The 22639-nt window shown below is 37.1% G+C and overlaps 1 protein-coding gene across 3 annotated transcripts in view; it reads left to right on the forward strand.

The window, feature by feature from the left end:
• NOL4 (nucleolar protein 4) overlaps positions 1–22417 on the forward strand; it is a 341271-nt gene extending 318854 nt beyond the window's left edge. For all 3 annotated transcript variants that reach the window (XM_066352904.1, XM_066352905.1, XM_066352906.1), the window contains one exon: positions 20644–22417. In XM_066352904.1, the coding sequence (XP_066209001.1) occupies positions 20644–20837 (194 nt within the window). In that variant the 3' untranslated portion in view covers positions 20838–22417. The remainder of the gene's footprint in view (positions 1–20643) is intronic.
• Positions 22418–22639: the final 222 nt, after the last annotated feature.

Raw genomic sequence — 22639 nt, forward strand, 5'->3', positions numbered from 1 at the left:
TGTGGTATGTGCCTTTGTGAGTCCACACAGTGCACAATCTCCTCCTGCATGGCTGTTTGATCCACTCATTCAAATTCACAATTAACAAATAAATACAAAATTAAGTATGTGGTGACTAATGTTTCAGACCAAATCACAATAGTATAAGGCCAAAACAAATTATTTCTGGTGATTTAAACCAATAGAAAATCTAATCCTCTTGGGTACTCTTAGTGATTCTAAAAGTAGCTTGTACATGACTCTAAATTTAGGAATTTTATTCTGGTTCCCATTTCTGGAGATATAAATTATTCTCTTATTGTTCTTCAGGGCAATACTATAGGGATAATCATGTTTTCTTAACACTTTGTTCCTGAAAAGATATTCGTGAGTGCAGATGATTCTTAATTGTGAAGAAGGTCATACTATATTTTGGTATGATCTTTGAAAGCAGACATGCTCTTGTGTGTTTATTATCTCTTTCATATTCTTATCTTCCACAGGGCATTCTTTTCCCTCTACTCTGCCCAACTATGGTCTCCAATGATTTCTTGTAAAATATTGATTTGTATTCTGTGCAACTTAAAAGCAGAGGTGAGAATTGAGACGAGTACATTAACCTCTATGGAAATCCATCAATCCTGTCTGCCTTCACATAAAAAAAAATATTGTGTCTAGGTTCATAAAAATCATTTTGCTTAACTTTTAAATCTCTTGTTTTTTGATAAAGCAAAATTTGGGGCCCTGGCCGGTTGGCTCAGTGGTAGAGCATCGGCCTGGCGTGTGGGGGACCCGGGTTCTATTCCCGGCCAGGGCACATAGGAGAAGCGCCCATTTGCTTCTCCACCCCCCCTCCTTCCTCTCTGTCTCTCTCTTCCCCTCCCACAGCCAAGGCTCCATTGGAGCAAAGATGGCCCCGGGCGCTGGGGATGGCTCCTTGGCCGCTGCCCCAGGCGCTAGAGTGGCTCTGGTCACGGCAGAGTGACGCCCCGGAGGGGCAGAGCATCGCCCCCTGGTGGGCAGAGCGTCGCCCCTGGTGGGCGTGCCGGGTGGATCCCGGTCGGGAGCATGCGGGAGCCTGTCTGGCTGTCTCTCCCCGTTTCCAGCTTCAGAAAAATACAAAAAAAAAAAAAAAAAAAAAAAGGGGGAAGAAATCACTGAGGGAAGGCAGGTACCTGCAATTTCTCCTGAGAAACTGCTTCTTAATATTTTGAGGTGTAATTGCCATATTGTATTAGCTCCAATTGTACAACATAATGATTCAGTATTTTAATACATTGCAAAATAATGACAAATCAACATGTCACCATTCATAGTTACAAAAATTTATTTTCCTGTGATGAGAACTTCTAAGACCTGTCTTAGCAACTGTTAGATATGTAATATAGTATTATTAACTACTGTTACTATACTGTACATCACCGCAACTTAATTTTTATAATTGAAGTTTGTACCTTTTGATGCCCTTTGCACATTTTGCCCTTCTCCTACAACCTGCCTCTGGCAACTACCAACCTGTTTTGTAATTTGTTTTAGATTTAACATGTATGTGAGATCATATGTCATTTGTCTATTTTTCTGACTTACTTCACTTTGCATCATGTCCTCCAGATCCATCCGTGTTGTTGCAAAGGGCAAGATTTCTTTTTTATAGCTTCCGTGTGTCTGTGTGCGCATGTGAATGCATGCCATGTTTTCTTTATTCATTCTTCCATCGATGGGCACTACGGTTGTTTCAGTATCTTGGCTATTATATATAAAAAAAGTGAACATAGGGCTGTATATATCTTTAAATTAATGTTTTCATTTTCTTTGAACAAATACCCAGAAGTGGAATTGCTGGATCATAAAGTACTTCTATTTCTAATTTTTTGAGGAATCTTCATATTGTTTTACATAGTGGCTGTACCAATTTATATTGCCACCAACAGTGCACAAGGTTCCCTTTACCCCACATTCTGGCCAAAACTTGTCATTTCTTGTCTTTTTTAAAGAGTAGCTTCTCTAACAAGAGGTAATATTTCATTGTGGTTTTTGATTTGTATTTTCCTGAGAATTAGTGTTGGTTGGGCACCATTTCATGCCCTTGTCTATTCAGGTCCTTTGCCCATTTTATTTATTATTTTGTGACAGAAAGAGGGACAGATAGGGACAGACAAGAAGCGAGAGAGATGAGAAGCATCAATTCTTCATTGTGGCACCTTAGTTGTTCGTTGATTGCTTTCTCATATGTACTTTGACTGGGGGGCTACAGCAGACCGAGTGATCACTCAAGCCAGCGATCTTGGAATCATGCTGGTGATCCTTGCTCAAACCAGATGAGCCTGCACTCAAACTGTTGACCTAAGGGTTTTGAACCTCGGTCCTCCACGTCCCAAACACTCTATCCACTGTGCCACTGCCTGGTCAAGCCCTCTGCCCAGATTCTCTATTGAGTTGTACGAGTTCATTATATATTTTAGATGTTAACCCTTTATCATATATGTGATTTGCATATTTATCCCATTCAGAAGGTTGCCTTTTCATTCTGTTGGTTTCCTTTGCTGTGCAGAAGCTTTTTAGCTATGTGTGATCCCACTTGTTTATTTTTCTTTTGTTTGCTTTTAGTGTCAAATTCAAAAAGTCATTGTCTAGACAAATGTCAAGTAGCTTCCTGCCTATATCTTCTTCTAGGGATTTTATGGTTTCATGTCTTGTTCAAGTCTTTAATTCACTCTAACTTTTGTATATATTGTAAGATGGTGGCCCAGTTACATTCTTTTTTGCATGTGCTTGTCTACTTTTCCCAACACTTTTTATTGAAGAGACTTTCCTTTTTTCATTGTATGTTCTTAGCCCCTTTGTCATCAATTAATTAACCATGTATTCATGGATTTATTTCTGAGCTATCTTTTCTGTTCCATTGATCTATATGTCTAACTTTTATGCCAGTAACAAACTTTGATTACTGTAGCTTTGAAACCAGAGAGCATGTTGTCTCTGGCATCGTTCTTCTTTCTTTAGGTTGCTTTGGCTGGGGTGTGTGTGTGTGTGTGTGTGTGTGTGTGTGTGTGTGTTTTAATACAGATTTTAGGATTACTTAATCTATTTTGGTGAAAAAATGTCATTGGAATTTTGATAGGGATTGCATTGCATCTGTAGATTGTTTTGAGTATTTATGGATATTTTAATATTTTTCCAAACCCATAAGCACAGGATATTTTTCCATTTATTGGTCTCTCCTTCAGGCTAACATTCCTTGTTGACTTTGGGTGGTCTATCCATTACTATAAGTGGTATCTAAGTCTCTTTATTATATTATTACTGTCAATTTTTTCAGATTTTTAAATAATTGCTTTATATGTTCTGGTGCTCCCAGGTTGGGTGTGTGATACATATTTTAATGTTATGTATTCTTGATGGCTTGTCTCCTATACAATAAAATGCAAATCGTTGGCTATTTTTTTTCTTAAAATATATTGTGTCTGAAGCACAGTATGGTTATACCTGCTTTTCTCTGTATGTAATTTACTTAGCGTATCTGTCATTTCTTACCCTTTCATTTTAAGCCTATTTTCTCTTTGGACCTGAGATGGGTCTTCTGATGCCAACATATATAATAATTGGTTTTAATTTTTTTAATGCTTTTCACTAATCTGTGCCCTTTGATTGGTAATTTTAGTCTATTTACATTTAGGGTGAGAAATTACTCCAGCCATTTTGTTTTTTGGTTGCTCTATATCTCCCTTGTTCCTTTTCTCTTGTGTTTCGTTCTGTTTGGTGGTTTTCTGTAATTTTTTTCCGTTTCTTCTTTTTTTTTTTTGTTTTGTGTCTCAGCTCTGAATTTTTGTTCTGTGCTTACCATTAGGTTAATATAAAATGTCTCATAGATACAAAAGTCCTTTTTCTTCTGATTTCATTTTATCTTCACTCACCCATACAAGTTCATTCCTTTTCCTCCTCCCATATTATTCCCTTTTATGAGTTCATTTCCAAATTGCAGCAGATATAGGTATTATAACAAAGGTCAAAGGGGAAAAAGCATTTATAAATGTTTACCACCCTATTCTGAGATAGTTGCAATTTCCTGCCTCTGTCTGTCATCTTACTCAAAGTTTTATATACTTTTGTTTTTTGTTTCAGGAGAAGAGCTGCTTCTAACATTTCTTGTAATCCAAGTCTTATAGTGGTAAATGGTCTCAGCTTTTGTTTTTTGGGAAAGGCTTTATTTCTCCTTCATACCTAACAAAATTTACTGAATATATTTTTGGCTGTTGGTTTTACTTTTTTGATACAAGCAGTCACCAGATTATGGACAAGATAGGTTCTGAAGGTTTGTTCTTAAGTTGAATTTGTATGTAAGTTAAAAAAGGGCCCTGGCTGGTTGGCTCAGTGGTAGAGCGTCGGCCTGGCGTGCAGGAGTCCTGGGTTCGATTCCTGGCCAGAGCACACAGGAGAAGCGCCCATCTGCTTCTCCACCCCTCCCCCTCTCCTTCCTCTCTGTCTCTCTCTTCCCCTCCCGCAGCCGAGGCTCTATTGGAGCAAAGATGGCCCAGGTGCTGAGGATGGCTCTGTGGCCCCTGCCTCAGGCACTAGAATGGCTCTGGATGCAACAGAGTGACGCCCCAGAGGGGCAGAGCATCGCCCCCTGGTGGGCATGCCGGGTGGATCCCGGTCGGGCGCATGTGGGAGTCTGACTGCCTCCCCGTTTCCAGCTTCGGAAAAATGGAAAAAAAAAAAAAAGGTACATTTACCTATTAAACACAACTTAGACAGATGTTTGTCTTAACAGTATTAATTTTTACCTTTTTGTGCATATAAATATTTAAACATTTCAAACCTACAGAATCTGTCTTGTTTATAACCCCAGGACTGCCTGTATTTTGAATATTTCATTCCATTTTATCCTGCCTTGCAGGGTTTCTACTGAAAAATCTGATGGAGTTTCTTTAAAGGTTACTCCTCCCCCTCCCCCTGGCTGCCTCAAGAATTGTTATTGACTGTTTTAATATAATGTGTCTTGGAGAAGGTTTTTTTATGTGTTGCATTAATTATGTATTCTATTAGCTTCTTGTACTTGAATGTTCAGTTCCTTCCCTACATTTGGGAAGTTTTCATCAATTTTTTCCTTGAATACATTCTCTGTTCCCTTCCCCCTCTATTCTCCTTTTGGGATACCCATTATTCTTATGTTACCCTTTCTAATGGTGTCAGATAAGTTCTCAGGTTTTCTGTGTTTTGTTTTTTTTTTTAATCTTAGTTCTCTCTCTCCTTTGATCTGAATCATTTTTAAAATTCTATTTTTCAGTTCACTAATTCTTCCATATGGTCTGTGCTATTTCCAGTGCTTTCTAATGCATTCTTCATCTTATTTATTGCTTCTTTTGCTATAGAATTTGTTTGGTTCCTTTTTATAGTTTCTCTTTGTTAAAGCCTTCTATTCATTTTGTTTCTGAGGTCACTGAACTGCATTTCTGAGTTTTCTTATATCTTATTGAGTTTCTTCATGACTTCTATTTGGATTTCTCTGTCGTTGAGATCATAGTCTTCTATGACTTTGAGTTTGGTTTCTGGAGAATTATAATTTTCTTTCTGTGTTACCATGGTACCTAGGTTCTTCATGGCGCTCGATCAATTGTTTCTCTGCTGATGCATTTGAAGTAGTAAATTCTAACAATTCAGAAGGTTGGTAATTTGAGACCTTTCTTTTGTTTTCTCCTATCTGTGCTACTTGTGCTTCCAGGCAGCTGTGTTTATGATAGAGAGGGATCAATATGGTCACTGGAGAGCCACTTAGGTGGCCAGGATGGTAGATGTCCCTATGTCCAGGTTTCCTTGGTCTTGGGGTATGACTATTCTTTTGGGAGTATGTGGCAGGTTGGAGGGAGCCTGGTTTTTGAGCCCACTGTGCTGGTACCTGGCTCCTATGACTGCTGGCACCACTGTGCTATAATCATGATGCTCTAGACATGTCTTCACTATAGTTACTGGGTTCTGTAACAAGCAATGGGAAGTGCTGTCAGATTATCAGGCACCAGTGCTGTACTGCCTTTCTCATTCTCTGCTAGGGTATGGGGGCTACACCAATATTTCTCTACAGCTACTGTGTTAGCCAAGGATTTAGCTGTAGTGGCTATAGAATCAGTCACTGTCCTGCCTTTCCTATGTGTCCCAATATGCCCATCTTCAGGTGTGCCAGTGTGTTGAGTAGAGGGACCTTTGCTGGATCACTGGTGTCCAACTAGTTGTAGATTTAAGATGAGATACAAAAGGTGAGTCTTCCCCCTGGGTCATGTGTTCCCTACATCCAATTCTGTAAATATAATTATAATTTTCCATAATTATTACACCTTATAGTTAACTCAGATACCTACAAAACTTTTAGATTGTTGATAGTGATAAGAATATTGGAAAGTAGCTAAAAAATAGTTTCTTATTTTTTTTAAACAGAGAAATAAATTATTCTATCACACTTTAAAGATTTTTTGCTAAAATATATTATCTACCATAACAATGACCAAGCTGAGAGTCAGTGTTGCATTTTAATATTAATATATTAACTATCAACCTGATTATTAGTCATCTTAATTTTCTTTAAAATTGTGTTAGAATTTATATTTTTCCATAAAAATTCATAGTAATAAATTTTTACAAAATCTTCACACAGGTACACACCTTAAGATAATTGTAGCATCCACCGGGTACGAGAACAAATGTCGGAGACTTTCAGGAGTTAAGATGTTACTTTATTGGCCAGTTTAACCTGCGCAGGGGCGAACTCCCAAGATGTCCGGAGACACCGTGCCCACAAGGAGCTGCAAATGGGAGCCGCGCCTGGAGCTTACAGCCAGGCCCTTATATATCCTAAGTGAGCAAGCATAGAAAGAAGCAGATGTGGCAGTTTAGCTATTGGCTAGGGAGGTCACACGCAGCATAGCAACAGGGGCCGGTTTTAGCTTAGTGGCGAATTTCAAACCTAAACTTCTGATAAGGGTCTCTGACCTTCTTTGTTCCCAGCCTCACAGGAGCCATATCAGCACTTACTGTTCCTGCAATAGTTACACTCTTTGGCAGCTCCAGTACTCCCTGAATCTAACAATAATCACATGTTTCATTTAGAAAGTTACAGTAATCTCAATTTCAGAGTTGTCATTACTTCACTAATTCACATGTCTTACCTTATAAACTACCAGTATTTCTGCTATGGTAAATATAAACACATAGGGTTCTGTATAGGGGTATCAACACTATGTGGCTGTGTGTTCAATATCTGGGAATTTAAAATAATTCACATTACCTGTTAATCCTAATCTGGAGGGACCCAAAACATTGAAGACATGAACAAAGTCCATTGATTATACACCAAAGCTTTATTGTCTAGCTTGGCCAAGCGGCGGCTCCTCCAAAAGTGGTCTGAGGGAGCATGTGCTGGCCCTTTGTTCTACTTGGTTTTTATAGTTTTGTAAGTACAGAAGCAAAAATTGTAATTAGGAGCCCTTTACCACTATTGGTTATAGTCATATATCCTTTAACATGATAGGACCATGTTCAATTTGCAAGCTATACATCCTTTTGGAGAAAACAAAATTTACAAGTCAACACAATGGCAGAAAGATATCTTTTTACATATTAAAAGGCATTCCCATATTATCTAGTGTTCATCTGCTATCTCTCTGTCCAGAGTCACAAGTGTTAACTACATGCATTTACATAGGAGAGGTAGTTTCTGTGGGGACAAATGCCCGCAAATGGCTCATAGTTATAAGAAAAGGTTTATTTTGGCTTTTCTCTCCCTGCACCTGGCTAGCCATTCACCCCTTTCCCCACAGGTGTGTTGGAATGTCTGGTGATCCATGTTTTCCTCTCCTTTGCATTTACAATACAATGCCAATGTGATTGGTTATGCCAATCACACAATACAGAGACTATTCTCACAATTTCTCTGCATACCTTAACCCAAATTAATAAAATGTTCTCCAAGCCTCTTAAAATATCAATATTAATTCTGTAGTTTTTGGTACCTTACAACACCTGCGGGTGAAGTGGCTCAGTGGCTCCTCATTACCTCTGAGCACATCAAACGAAAAGCAACTCCTCTAAGATAGATGCCTGTTAAATAAACATGTTTTAGATATCTGGATACAATAAAAGTGATTTACTAGAAGGGAAATTATCTCAAGTAAGATATGGATGTGATGGTTAATTCTTTGTGTCAACTTGACTGGCCATGAGATATCTAGATAGTTAGGCAAACAGTATTCTGGGAGGGTGTTTTTGAATGAGATTAACATTTGAATTGACAGACTATGTACAGGAAATTGCTTTCTATTGTTAGTGGACCTCACCTAATCAAATGAAGACTTAAGTAGAACCAAAGGTTAGTACAGGTGTGGTCAATAGGTTTTGCCCCCAGGCCAGATTAGAAAGAAAATTTTTCACGGGCCATACGAAATACTAAAATTAAAAAATGTTAAATACAAAAACAATTCGTTTAAGTAAACAAAATTTTATTATGTAATTTGTTTAGGAATAAATGTAAGTAATTTAGTACAACAAATTAACAAAAAAACTAATGTGACGTGTTGAGGCACTTTGCATCGCCTATTATTTTTTTAATATCTGACTCTATACTTGTAATAGCTATTCTTAACACAGCCTCCAAACGTAAATCATTCAATCTTGATCTTGTTTTACTTTTACTTAGATTCATTAAAGAAAAAGTTTGTTCACAAATATAAGTTGAGCTGAAGATTACTGAAGATACCGTACTTTATGTATAACAATTTAAAAGTACCACTTACTTCATTTCCACAGTGTGTCCTGTGGAGAATATTAAAAATTTAATCGCAGGCTGCATAAACTCATTCCCGGCCCATGGGCCATATATTGCCCATGCCTGGGCTAGTACCTTGAGCTAGAACATAGGTATTTTCCTATTTTTGGTCTTGAACTGAAATATCAGCAATTCTTGGGTCTTGAGCCTGCCAGATTTCAGTCTGGAATTTAATGATCATTTCTCCTTGTTTTAAGCCTTAGAATTAGACTAGAACTCAGCTTTCTTGGCTGTCTAGCCTGTCAGCTGCTGATATTGGGACTCCCCTAGCTCTGTAATTGAGCCAAGTACTTGTTACATTTATTTTACACACACTGTTGGTTTTGTTTCTCTGGAGAGCCTTGACTATAACAATGAGTTACATCAACTAAAGTAAAATAAATCTTCAACAAATAATCCTTCCCTAAATTCTCTATTATTATAGAGAAGCTAAGACAAAGTTAGGATCCCATTTAATAAGATCTCACATTTATTACGCCACTTAATATTCATAATTTAATTTCATTTCTCCTGCTCTAGCAATCTGACAAATAAGAATAATAGTGTTAGTCTCATTTCCTTAAATCTCAGAGAGGGTAAATGACTTGCCCATATTTCCCCAAATTCAGTTTGCATTGTCTAGAAAGTTTTTGCATTAAGACTTGAACCCAGGTAGTCCACTCACTAGGTTTATTGTTGTAAAGTACTCGTACCTCAATTCCACAGGTTTACATGGAGATATCAAGTCCAGATGAATTTTTAAGAGTTTTATTAAAGGAGGAGATTTATTAAATATGTCCACTGCATATATCTGACATGGGGCAGCAGACCCAAATCATGTGCCAGCCAAAAATATTTCAGGGGCTGTTTATATTCCCTTGATCACACATGGGCGGGGGAGAACATGGCATCATGGCACAAGCTGAAAACATTTGTTTAGGGGATACACAGAAACATTAAGACTTTCAAGGTAACACAATCAAAGACATTTACAAATCTTTCAGGGTTCATCTTCCCTCACTAGCGTAGAGTTATTTTACTCTCAAGATTCCAGGAAGGGAGAGGAACTACAATCAATGCAAGGTGGTATGTAAATTCTATCTCCCATTGAAAGAGAAGAAGTTTTGCCCTGGCCGGTTGGCTCAGCGGTAGAGCATCGGCCTGGCGTGCGGGGGACCCGGGTTCGATTCCCAGCCAGGGCACATAGGAGAAGCGCCCATTTGCTTCTCCACCCCCGCCCCCCTCCTTCCTCTCTGTCTCTCTCTTCCCCTCCCGCAGCCGAGGCTCCATTGGAGCAAAGATGGCCCGGGTGCTGGGGATGGCTCCTTGGCCTCTGCCCCAGGCGCTGGAGTGGCTCAGGTCGCAGCAGAGTGACGCCCGGAGGGGCAGAGCATCGCCCCCTGGTGGGTAGAGTGTCATCCCCCTGGTGGGCGTGCCGGGCGGATCCCGGTTGGGCGCATGCGGGAGTCTGTCTGACTGTCTCTCCCCGTTTCCAGCTTCGGAAAAATACAAAAAAAAAAAAAAAAAAAAAAAAAGAAAGAGAAGAAGTTTCTCGGTTAACCCTTATTTTATTTTATTTATTCATTATTGAGGGGGGGGGAGAGGGAGAGAATAGGGGAGGAGCAGGAAGCATCAACTCCCATATGTGCCTTGACCAGGCAAGCCCAGGATTTTGAACCGGCAACCTCAACGTTTCCAGGTTGACACTTTATCCACTGCACCACCACAGGTCAGGCAATACCCTTATTTTAGATTTAAAACTAAATGACCCATTGTTCTTGCAGGCTAGAAACTTCTTCCTTTGGGGAAGGGAGGGAGAAGAATGTAGAACGGGACAGGAAAGCCTGACCTTTCCTCCTGGAATATTGTTGGGCAGATAAAATATATTATGCACACTTTGTTAAAGATGGCACTGCCCACGTGGAACCCGGTTGCCCAGGTGATGGGCGTGATTATATTAATGTGTTGGGGGCGGGCTGTGGGCAGGCAGGATCCTTGTAGCCTGGGGCTTGGTTTTATGACTAAGCCTTTCCCACCCTTTTTGATGTCCTGTGGTGCACTCTCATGAGGAATCCCATTATGCCTCAGATAAGTGACTTTGTATCAGAGACTTCCTTGTTTGTATATTTGATTAAAGGTTTTGGTTTCTACATTATAAAGTGGGACAGACCAGGAGCTTGCTCTCTCTCAGTTCCTGAGATTAGCATTAGAGAGGAGAGCAGAGAAAGGCCACGTGGAGGAGGCCAGGAGAGGCAGCCAAGATGGCAGAGTGCTGAAGGAAAAGCCAGTTTGTGCAGAGTTTGTGCAGGGAGAAGGAAGGAGTTGGGGAACAGAGGTGAATAAGGCTAGTGAGCTAGAGACCTTTGATTCTAGGAAACTCGGATAAGTCAGTAGCTTTGTGAGCACTGAATGAGTGGATTTTGGAGCCCAGTATGTGTTTTTACTTGCCCGCTGGGTACAAGCTAGGATTAAAGATAATGGCCCACCAGTTCGTGGCTCTGTTGTTTCATTACCGTCTGTCCAAATCTAATGCAAAACTGCATTGGCCAGGCGGCTGAGATGGTGGCCGTGGATATTGGCTTCACAAATATCAATATTAATTTTTCAGCTTTTTGGTACCTTACAACATTATGGTTTCACTGTTTGCTTTATTTTTTTATGTTCATATTAAAATGAGATTATTATTTGGAAGTGAAACCTATGTCCAAGTCCAAATACATTAGTAGGTTTTTACTATTTGAGTTATTAGTGCTTTAACAGGGGAGTTTTTATTTAATTTGCATCTGAAAATAGATTGAATAAGTATAATTTTTGCAATTTATATTTTTAAATTATGGCTTATTGGAGTTTATTTCCTTAAAAATAGAACAAAATAAAAGAATAAAACTTATATCTAGTCTTTACTGAGGGCATTCTTGAGTTTTTTATCTTATGTGGATCCTTGTTACTTACTATACTTCCTACAAATCTGTGGAAGTAATTGGAAAGGTAGTATTTTAATCGTGGCCAAAAAGTTCAGGCAATTATGAGATTTTTACCTCAGCCCTCTGAGAAATAATAAATGGACACTTTTGTTTTCTGGTTTAAAGAACTGCTTCTTGTTACTTAAAAAAAAAACTATACAGTTTAATATAAATACATAAGAACATAAATAATATAATAAGTCATTATGCTCTCATGTATCAATAGTATATTTGATTCAACAAAAGTTAAAAAGTAACTCATTTTCTACTGCAATATTTGTGTCTTTTCCCACAAGCCAAAGAAAGAAAACAGGCATGCTAAGAGTTTTTTCCTTCACAAATTTCTAATACTGCTGGAACAGTGACTCACACTTTTAGTTCATCCTACAGTTTATCGGAATGATTAATCAGGGCTCTACAAAACACTGAATCTGAACCTCTAATGGGAAGGCCACACACTGAATATACTTAGTTTACAAAGCTGAATATCAGGAATTAGCAAATATAAGTGGATGAAAAACTAAGAAGGCCAATGGAGGAAATGTCTCTTCAAATTGTGTAGAAAAATTAGAACTACAATTTTTCTCTTTGAGTAAGGTACATTTAGATGAGAAAAATAAAACAAATGGATTAACACACTAGAAATAAAAAGATGAAGTACAGAACTGATGAAGGGAAAATTCAATAGATGAATTTTTAAAGACAGGTCTAAGATTTACATTTTGACTTATATAATCACTCAGTTAAATTTGTCTCAGAACAATCAGATATAATATTTTAAATTCATGGGTTATTGACTACTATAGTCTAAACTTCTGGTTGGCAAACTGTGGCTCGCGAGCCACATGTGGCTCTTTGACCCCTTGAGTGTGGCTCTTCCACAAAATACCACATGCGGGCGCTACCTCAATAAGGAATGTACCTACCTATATAGTTAAGTTTTAAAAAAAAATGGCTCTCAAAAGAAATTTCAATTGTTGTACTATTGATATTTGGCTCTGTTGACTAATGAGTATGCTGACCACTGGTCTAAACAATGAAAGTTGCTTCCAAAGTAACATGAAAATGTATTATGATGGAGATCTAATTCAACCTGTAATTGCTGTCAGTATTTTATCCTTAGTTTTTCTAGAAAGAAAACATAATTTTGGAGAAGGAGTGATCCATATACTCCTCTTTTCTCCTTGCAGAATTCTTTGAACAGCTACTTCTCCTTGGCAGTGATCTATATCTTGCCTTTTGTGTTTTCTAAAATGTAGAATATGTATACCAGAACTTTACCCGTTTCTTGGTAATAATGTTGGCTAATCAGCATTTAATAAGTAGAGAAGAGAAAATGGGATGAGGTCGAAGAGAGTAAAGTATTTCACAGCAGAATCATTAAAATCACAGTAGACCTAAATGGGTTTAAGAATGGTTTCTTTTTGACATAGACCTCAGAGGAAACAAACATTTCCCACTGAACTGTAGCCTCTGACCATCTCTCTCCTCAAATCCCTGAAGATGGTGCTAATATAAGATGGTGCTATCACTCCATGTCTGGTTTTGTGGTAATCTAAATTCTTAGGTAGATGCAAGCAAAATGTAGCTCTAACTGGATAAAAAAAAAGACCCACACAAAACAATCTTCTTAGTGGTCAGAAAATGTATATATATGTCAAAAACTGTCTTTTAAGAAGCATAAAGCTTAGGAGCATAAAAGACGTATTACCTAATAATGAAGGGAATCGTTTTTCAGAAAGTTGTCTAGAAACTATGTGCCCAATAACATACCTCAAACTTGTTAAAAATTAACAAAATTATAAGAAGAAATTGACACACTCATAGCCATTGACTTTTAAAACACTTCTATCAGAAGCTAATGGATAGAAAATCATTTAGATTTGAAACAAAATTTAAACTGGTTATATATAGAACCTACCCCAATCATCTGATAATATACATTCTTTCAGACATATTGTCCACCTAAGCAACTGATGACAAGCAAGGGATTATTGATACTGATAGCATTGTGTTAATATTTATAATTAATAAAGATGAAAACATTCCATTTGTGGAATAGAAGAGTGGTGTTGGTACACACATCTGAAAAAAATAGAAAATTAGTAAGCTTCTCATTTAATTCAAGAAGTTAGGAACAGAAAATGCAGACTATACAAGAAAATAAATGGAGAAATTAGATAGAAAACAATGAAGTAACAGAGAAGACCAACAAATGAGAAACAGAATATTTGAAAGAATTTAAAAAGTATCTGATAAGATGCACCAAGAGAAAGGAAGCCTACAATAAGAATTCAAAATAAACAAGATTAAAATGACAATATTAATGCTAATTAAAATTACCTTTATGCTAGTGTACCTGAAAATTTAGAGATGATAGTTTTACAAAGTATATCCTTGACCAATAGACAAAAAAGGAATAGCTATTTCAAATGTCCCTTTAATGATTAAATAAATTAAAATCATTATAGAAATCTGTCCATTAAAAAATCAAACCTAGATGCTTTACAAGTGAGTTGTACCCAAACATGAAGGGATAGATTATCTTCATTTCATACAACCAGATATAAAAGAGGAAAGAAAAAGAATTGAAAAGCACCCTGGGTCATTTTGCTGTGCTACTGTAATCCTGTCATCCAAAACATATTAAAAAGGCAAATTTTATTGCAATTATTTGTGACTATGAATGCAACTCATTAGCATATTGACTCTAATAATGTGTATCTGCTGTAATCCAGACCCTATGTTGGATGCTAGATGTACATTAGCTAATTTAGCCTAGATGCTAAAGAGTCATAGTTCATTTTTCACAATTTGGCAGAAATGTGTTAAAATATTAATAAATACCTCTAATAAACATCTGATAAAAATATAAAATGAAAATGGGCCTGCAAAATAAGTTACCAAAGTCGTTTGTGTATCTGTGAATCAAGGGAAGTCATTCACTTACTGATGGTGAATATATGAGATTATTTGTCTGCAGTGGCAGAAGGAATGTGTCCAGAGAAACTAAACTTGTTTGACTATTAGTATTATGGCAAAAGCAGTGCCTGAAGGGCTAAAGAACTTCAGATACTGACAGTATCAACAGTCAATTTAAAAAGCAAGTCAACTGATTTCAAGTTGTTTTCCTTATCTTTTAATAAATTATTATCAATACAACTCGTTTATTTGAAGAAATCAGTGAGTTTGAAGTGACAAAAGAATTAACATCTATGAATGAAATAACATTAACCAAAAATATTTTCAAAGTTAAGAAAAAAAATTCAATAGAACCTGAAGTTGAATCTGCCAAGGAGCTTGAAGTAAAAATAGGCTTATTTGGGCAAATTTTTAGTTTGTTATAAGGCATTTGGTTATTCCTTGAGCTATTTATCAGCGTAAATTGCAGAAAACATTTGAATCTACCATGTGTTTTTGAAGCAGTAGTGTCAACTTTAACTTCATTTGTTATTAATTCCATCATCATACATTTTGTAGAATCTCAACAGCCTAATTTGTACTACCACCCAGCAGTTTGATGGGTTAGTGGTCAAGTTTTACTGCACATTTGCTCAGGTCAGGGCTAAGATTTAAATTTTTCTGAACAAGAAGAACTAATTGTTTTCAAGCTCTTTTTAACAAATGAATGGCTTTGGAAATTTTGCTACAGAAATAAAAGGTTTCTTGATGAATTTCATCTAAATTACAAGGCAAATCAGTGCTTTTTCAGAAGCTTTTGCTATGCTTCTAGCTGCTTAATAAACTTCCCATACTGTCAAAGTTAAAACAAGAAGTTAAATGTCCATTCCCATATACATTTGTAGTTGATATATTTACTGAATACACACTATAGGCTCAATAATATATTTTGGTCCCTCATGCAAGAGCATAAGTAAATTCCTAGACTTATTTTATGAGTCCAGAATTACCCAATACAAGATGAGACTCATCATGCTCTCAGGTGCCCAAGTTGATAATGAGAGAACTTGGTTTCAAAGAATAATGCAAGAAGGATATAAAGTAGACTTTGCAAACATTTAGTTATTGTTTCTGGTATTGCTTTTTCTTTACTCATGGACCGATGGCCATTTATAAAAGATGCTGGGAGCCCTCACCAGATAGCTTGGTTGGTTAGAGCATTATCCTGAAGCACAGAGGTTGCCAGTTCAATCCCCAGTCAAGGAACATACAGGAACAGCTTGATGTTCCTGTCTCTCTCTCCTTTCCTCTCTTGCTAAAATCAATAAACTAAAAAAAATTTTTTTTTAAATGCTAGGAGTCATAAAATCACTGCTACCCAACTAGAAGAATTATTGGGGCATGTAATTAACCAGGATCAAATTGAGGCTCTAGTCCTGAAGAAACCAACAGCCACACCTCAGTATAATCTTATATTAAACCTGGATATCTTTGGACCCTTGTGTAAGGTATTTTCCCCGCCGAGGAAGAAAGAAGGACGTAGCCACCAAGTGTGGAATATCAATAGCTTTATTTAGTAGAGTGCATCCTGGACGAGGTTCTCTGGTCCGCAAAACGGGCCAGAGAAGTCACGCCCTCTCCCGTTTGGGGGTAATTTATAGCATCGTTAGGGTGGTTGGGTTGATATGACGTGGCGAAATTTCATTGGCTGACAGTTGTTCTTTTTAAAGGACTCCTGGGAAGTTTCTTTTGGCACACATGGGTGTAGGCAGTTCCAGCCAAAGTTCCCGGGCCTGGTTCCTCACGTGACCTTTCTCCACTGCCAACCGACCTTACATCTTGTACCCTTTATAATCTCTTGAACAGTTTTAAATTAGGTTAAATTCTGGCTTAAAATAAAAAGTCTGATCCCCACTTGGCTCTAGCCAGCACTCCTCAGTCCCTACACACCACACCTTTGCTTGCTCTTTCTGTGGGGACATTTGTCCTCCATTACATAACTACTCAAATCTTCTCTGAGCTAGGCCACAGTGGTGCAGGAGGAAGGACCAGCATCTCTTTATGGCTGTTGGTAAGCCAGTGAATTGGTCTGGGACTCAGTGTCCCTTCCTTTAAAATGGATCCAGTCATCCTGCTTTACTCTACTGACCCAACCGTTGAGAGGTTCCAAGAGGGGCAGTATGAGTCCCATGTGAGGGGAGAAGGGCTGGGAGGCACCTTCAATAATTTGTCCATTTGTGAATATTTTTGTGTGTCATATTATTCTAACCACATCATGCTGAATGCTCTTCAAAAACAACTCTTTATATAGTTTTGTTTTATGCACTCAATCCTGATCCTGTAGACCAAAAGCAAGATAGTGAAATTAACTTTCTTGCAGAAAACAAAGTGACAGAGGTATAAATGGCTTCTAAATTACAGAGCTGTCTATTGAGTTGCCTATGTTAATAATGATCAGAAAAAAAAGTCAGTGGAAGCCCTTAGTTTGGAAGCTTATCCCCTTGAGCCAGAGGTGGAGAGTAATGCATACACTGCAGTTCAGATTCCATTTCTGCAGATTTGGTCAACCCAGATGGAAGATGTTTGGAGACAAAAGGTATGTTGTTGCCGACGTGTGCTATACAGTTAGGCCTGCAATAGCTGCACCTGTACAAAACATGGATGGACTTATTTTCTTGTCATCATTCCCTAAGCATTGTAAATATAACAACTATTTACAAAACCTTTACATTTTATTATGTGTTAAGTAATCTAGAGATGATTTAAAGTCTAAGGAAGTATCCTTCCTTAGACTGTGTGGGTTATATGCACATAATATGTTATTTTATATGAGGACTCGAACGTTACAGATTTTGGTACGCTCAGGGGCCCTGAGCCTATTTCCTCACGGATACCAAGGGATGACTATATTTGGATAAAATCACAATCTCTCACACCTCAAAAGGAACTGGAGGCCTAGCCCCACCCTTTCTCCACTCCTGTTAAGAGCTCCCATCAGCGACGGGGCACAACCACCATAAAGTGGTTTTCATATAATGAAATAGGCAACCAGGCACTAGAGATCTACACAGCTAAGAGAAGATTCTTTCCATTTTCTTTCATAAAGGTTTCTACTGGGATTCCTGAATGTTAAGAAAAATAATTTTAAGCAGTTCATGTTAGGTCATAATGCTTTTAAAATCCACTCAGAACTTTCTATATAAACTGATTGCTGTTAGTGATTTGCTTGAATTCTTGCTCGGTAATTTCTGTTTGGGGGTGTGACCTCCCTATATATTTTTTTCTAGCTGAGCTCCCAGTATCATGAATTTATAACATGAACAAATGGAAGCTAACTCCCATTCCATAATGGCAGTTTTGAAAGAGCAAGGCAGAAGTGGATAGAACTTTCTTTCAGATGTCAGTGTTTTTGTGTGCTAGTCTTGTGTCTGTCCTAGTGAAATTCCAAGTGAAGCTATTTGTCTCTCATGGGACAAATGCCTCCAAGGTGACAGAAGTCTTCTCCCTTCAGGATAGAGGGTGGAGGGGTTGGGTCCTGACCTATCTCCAGACCTCAAGGAAAACTACAAGATAGAATAACATCCTTTGTTTAGTTCATGGAATACTATTATCTGAGAAGTTATATGTTTAGAAAAAAATCTGTTAAAATACTTCCAAGTTACAGAATCATTAATGTTGAGCATGCTTTTAGTTATATGCTTAATTATAGTATAGTCAAGGATTTTACATTTATTACTCACTGCAGATTTAATAACTATAGCAATTTCCTGATAACACAAATGTCTGAATTAAAGATTTTTAAATTTATAAATTGATCAATTAATGGTGGAAAACACTGGTTAATAAAATTATTTTATCTATAATGTTAATATATAATTATACAATTATTATATATAATGCTAACAAATATATAACATTATATAATGTTGTTTCAGGTATTAAAATTCTAATAACACAACATCTGTATATTGCATTTTACGCTCACCACCTGGAGTCTAGTCTCCTTCTGTGACCATATATTTGACTTCCTTTACCCTCTTTATTCTCCCCCCATCTCTCATCCTTTCTGGTAACTACCATACTGTTGTCTGTGTCTATAGCTTGCTTGCTTATTGCTTTGTTTTATATCCCATATAAAAGTGAAATTATATGGTTCTTGTTCTTTGTCTTATTCCACTTAGTATTATACTCTCAAGGTCCATTCATTTTGTTGCAAATGGGAGTATTTCACCATCCACAGACCAATGGAACAGAATTGAAAGTCCAGAAGTAAATGTACATATATTTGGAAAACTAATTTTGCAAAGGAGTAAAAAAACATACAACAGAGAAAGGCAAAGTCTCTTCAATAAATGGTGTTGAAAAAACAGGAATGTAACTACACTGCTATGTGATAGTACACACAAAATTAACTCCAAATGGATTAAAGAGTTGAATATAAGACCTAAAACAATAAGATATATAGAAGAAAACTTAGGCACTAAACTTGCATACCTTCGTCTCAACCCCAAATGCAAGAGAAGTAAAAGCAAAAATAAATGAACAGGACTACATCAAACCAAAAACCTTCTCTGTAGAGCAAAAGAAATCACCAGCAAAACAAAAAGCAACCAACCAAACTGCAGAATATGTTTGCAAACATGACCTCCCATAATCAGCTAATATCTAAACAATGCAAAGAACTCCTCTAACTCAACAATAACAAAAAACAAGCCAGTTAAAAAAAATGGGCAGAGGACTTGAACAGATACTTTTCGTAAGAGGACTTAACCTCATGAACTATAAGAGAAATGCTCATCAAAACCACCTCACATTTGTCAGAATGGCTATTCTCAATAAGACAAGAAATAACAAGTGTGGAGGGGATGTAGAGAAAAAGGAACCCTCATACACTTCTGGTGGAATGTTCATTGGTGCAGCCACTATGGAAAATAATATGCAGGTTCCTCAAAAAATTAAACAGAGCTACCCATATGATCCAGCAATCCCTTTTCCATTATCTACTTGAAAAATTTGAAAAGCTTAGTCATAAAGATCTATTGTACATATTCCTATGTACATTGCAGTCAAGACATGGAAACAACTTAAGTGTTCTTCAACAGATGATTGGATAAATGTGGTGTATATTTATTATTTTTAAGTAAAAATTTACAAAACATTTTCCAAAAGGAGATAACATGACTTGGTTTAAATATACATAAGAAAAAAGTTTTGCCTGACCTGTGGTGGCACAGTGGATAAAGCGTCGACCTGGAAATACTGAGGTTGCCGGTTCAAAACCTTGGGCTTGCCTGGTCAAGGTATGGGAGTTGATGCTTCCAGCTCCTCCCCCCTTCTCTCTCTCTCTGTCTCTCTCTCCTCTCTCTCCCTCTCTGTCTCTCTCTCTCTCCTCTCTAAAAAAATGAATAAAAAAATTAAAAAAAATAGTTTTGACACATGAAATTTTTTGCAAATAAATACAGAAGGGACTTCAACAACACCTAAAGCAGTATTCCAAGTCGTTTCTTTGTGGCATTGTTTGTACTAATCATTTACTTATGCACACTTTTAAAGGAAACATCACTCTAATATGTCCATTTTTAATAATAAACCTAACAGAAAAAGACATTGGTCTCACTAGGATATTTCAACATCTGAATTGGTGGCATCTAAATTACTAAATTTAACAAATATAGCAAATAAAAAAACACTTGTAATTCCCTTCATTTTACACTACTACAGAGAAACTTCTACATGTGGAAGGTAAACTTAAAATTGACATGCTAAAAAGCACATGCTAAAGAGAAGGTCTTTCAACAATGCCAGGTGATTGTGCCAGAAGTTAGACAAGGAGTCTAAGAATAGCGAGCCTCTCATTCTGCATCAGTGTTACTCTCTGGTCTTTCTGAGAATTGTATTTGATTAAATGTATCAGCAGCTTCTCATGCAAGAATACATGAATTGTCAACAATTTAGGCTCAAAGGACTAGGAACAAAAATTGTGTCTAATGTTGTGATCATTTTTTCTAGGACCCACCGATCTCAGCATGAAGAGGCAGTTGGCGACTAGCTCAGGATCCTCCAGCAGTTCAAGCTCCAGACCCCAGCTGAGTCCGACTGAAATCAATGCCGTGAGGCAGCTTGTGGCAGGATATCGAGAATCAGCCGCCTTTTTATTGCGTTCTGCAGATGAACTGGAAAATCTTATTTTACAACAGAACTGACTCAGATGACGATCCTATTCACTGAGGTCTAAATTTGCTGTTTCCACTAATGACATTTTGATTTCCCAGCAGAGATGCTTCTGATCTTACTGCACAGTCTTGAGAGAAATACTTCCATTAAGCCACATTGTCCTTGATCCATAAAGTGATGTGTTAAGGTGCTTCAAAGGAACTCTGACCTCTGAAGTACTTGAGATACTTTGTGTCCAGCCTACTGCTTTTTCTTTTAGTGTGTCAGCATAACTATCTGGGGCAAAAAGGCTGTATTTCCTAATTCAAGGATAAAACTGAAGAAGCTGTGGTATAAAGAAATAGTTCAAGATCCAACAGAAATATTAGTGGAATTTGCTACTGACTTATTAGACTGAAAGCTGCAGTATCTGGCAAAAAAAAAAAAAAAAAAAAGGCCAAAATTTCTTCTTGCTACAGGATATAGCAATGAAAAGGATCTTGTATTTTAAAGAAATATATGTAATTTTTATAAAAAGAAAACTTGTTTTTCATTCAAAATTGTCATTTTTACTTTGGTAACTTTTTCATAGGTCCTAAAAGAAAACTGTTTTGAGAAACTACTGTAAGTACCTTTTCCACATCCCTTTGCCTTTTCCTCTTTCCAAATTCTTTCTACAAAAATAACACTTGATGCTGGAAAAAAAAAATCCTTGCCTACAGTTCTTTAAATCATCATATCAGGAACTCCTTCTAAGAGAAGCCTGCATTTCTGCCCTTCCGCTGATCTCAAGCGTCCCACGCAACACTGCAGCTTTACCATAGAGGTTTTCATCACAGAAATGTTTAACATTAAAAGACACATCATGGGGAGGGGGGGAGAATCACACTTTAGTTTCTTACAGCTCACCCCAGATTGCCGCTGCTATCTTGTAGGCATCCCTCGAGCAGGAGTTGGACGTAGATGACTGAATGTTAAGAGGTTGCAAGTGACAATCTGAAAATTTGCACTCTTGTGTGTAGTTTCATTTTCATTTTTCTATTTCAGAAATAGTTTCCAAAAAAAAAAAAATACCATCACCTCTCCTGATATGATTTGTATGATTTACAATTCTAGGTAAAAATGACGTAAAGAACTCTGGGTGGCTGCAGCTGCAATTTACAATGAACTGGCCCCTCCTGTTCCCCATACTTTGCCCTTCTTTCTGATTTTCTAGTGTTGGATACACATGAATGGTGTTTTCTTTGTGCACTGAGGCAAGCCTATTTTTAAGATATTTAGGGAGAAGTTCATCAGTTTATGCTTCTTGTACAATTTTTTTTCTGTTGTTTAGCTTTGGTTGGATTACAAATTCTTTGTGCGTTTCTGAATTTGCCTTATTTCATGTAAAATTTATGTCATTCTGTTTTTGATAATAAGTTTAGGCATCTGTGATATTTCTTATCTACTTGTTATCTATAGTTTTTCAAGTAATGACTGTGATTGTGACCAAGTAATGTGCACTTTTTCTTGTAACTGTGGACATTGCTATGCTTTTTTCTTCTAGTGTTTCTAGAATTACTGTTCCTTAAAGTTATGTAAACAAAAAACAAAAAAATTTGTGATACTGTTGGTGAATATAATGTGAAAATCTTATTGAAATATGAGTATTTTGGAAATACATAGATGCACAAACATCTTTTAAGATGTGGATTTAGAGTTTGCTTATTTAAATGAAAATTCAAAACTTGAGGGCTGGTATAATTTTCTCTGTTTTGTTGGGTTTAATAAACAGATTTCTGTGTTAAAACTATGATTGTGAAACCTTACAAACTTTCTGAAGGACATAATACTTAACTTTAAGCATTTTGCT

Source organism: Saccopteryx leptura, chromosome 11 (genome assembly GCF_036850995.1).
Source record: "Saccopteryx leptura isolate mSacLep1 chromosome 11, mSacLep1_pri_phased_curated, whole genome shotgun sequence".
Classification (NCBI taxonomy): domain Eukaryota; kingdom Metazoa; phylum Chordata; class Mammalia; order Chiroptera; family Emballonuridae; genus Saccopteryx; species Saccopteryx leptura.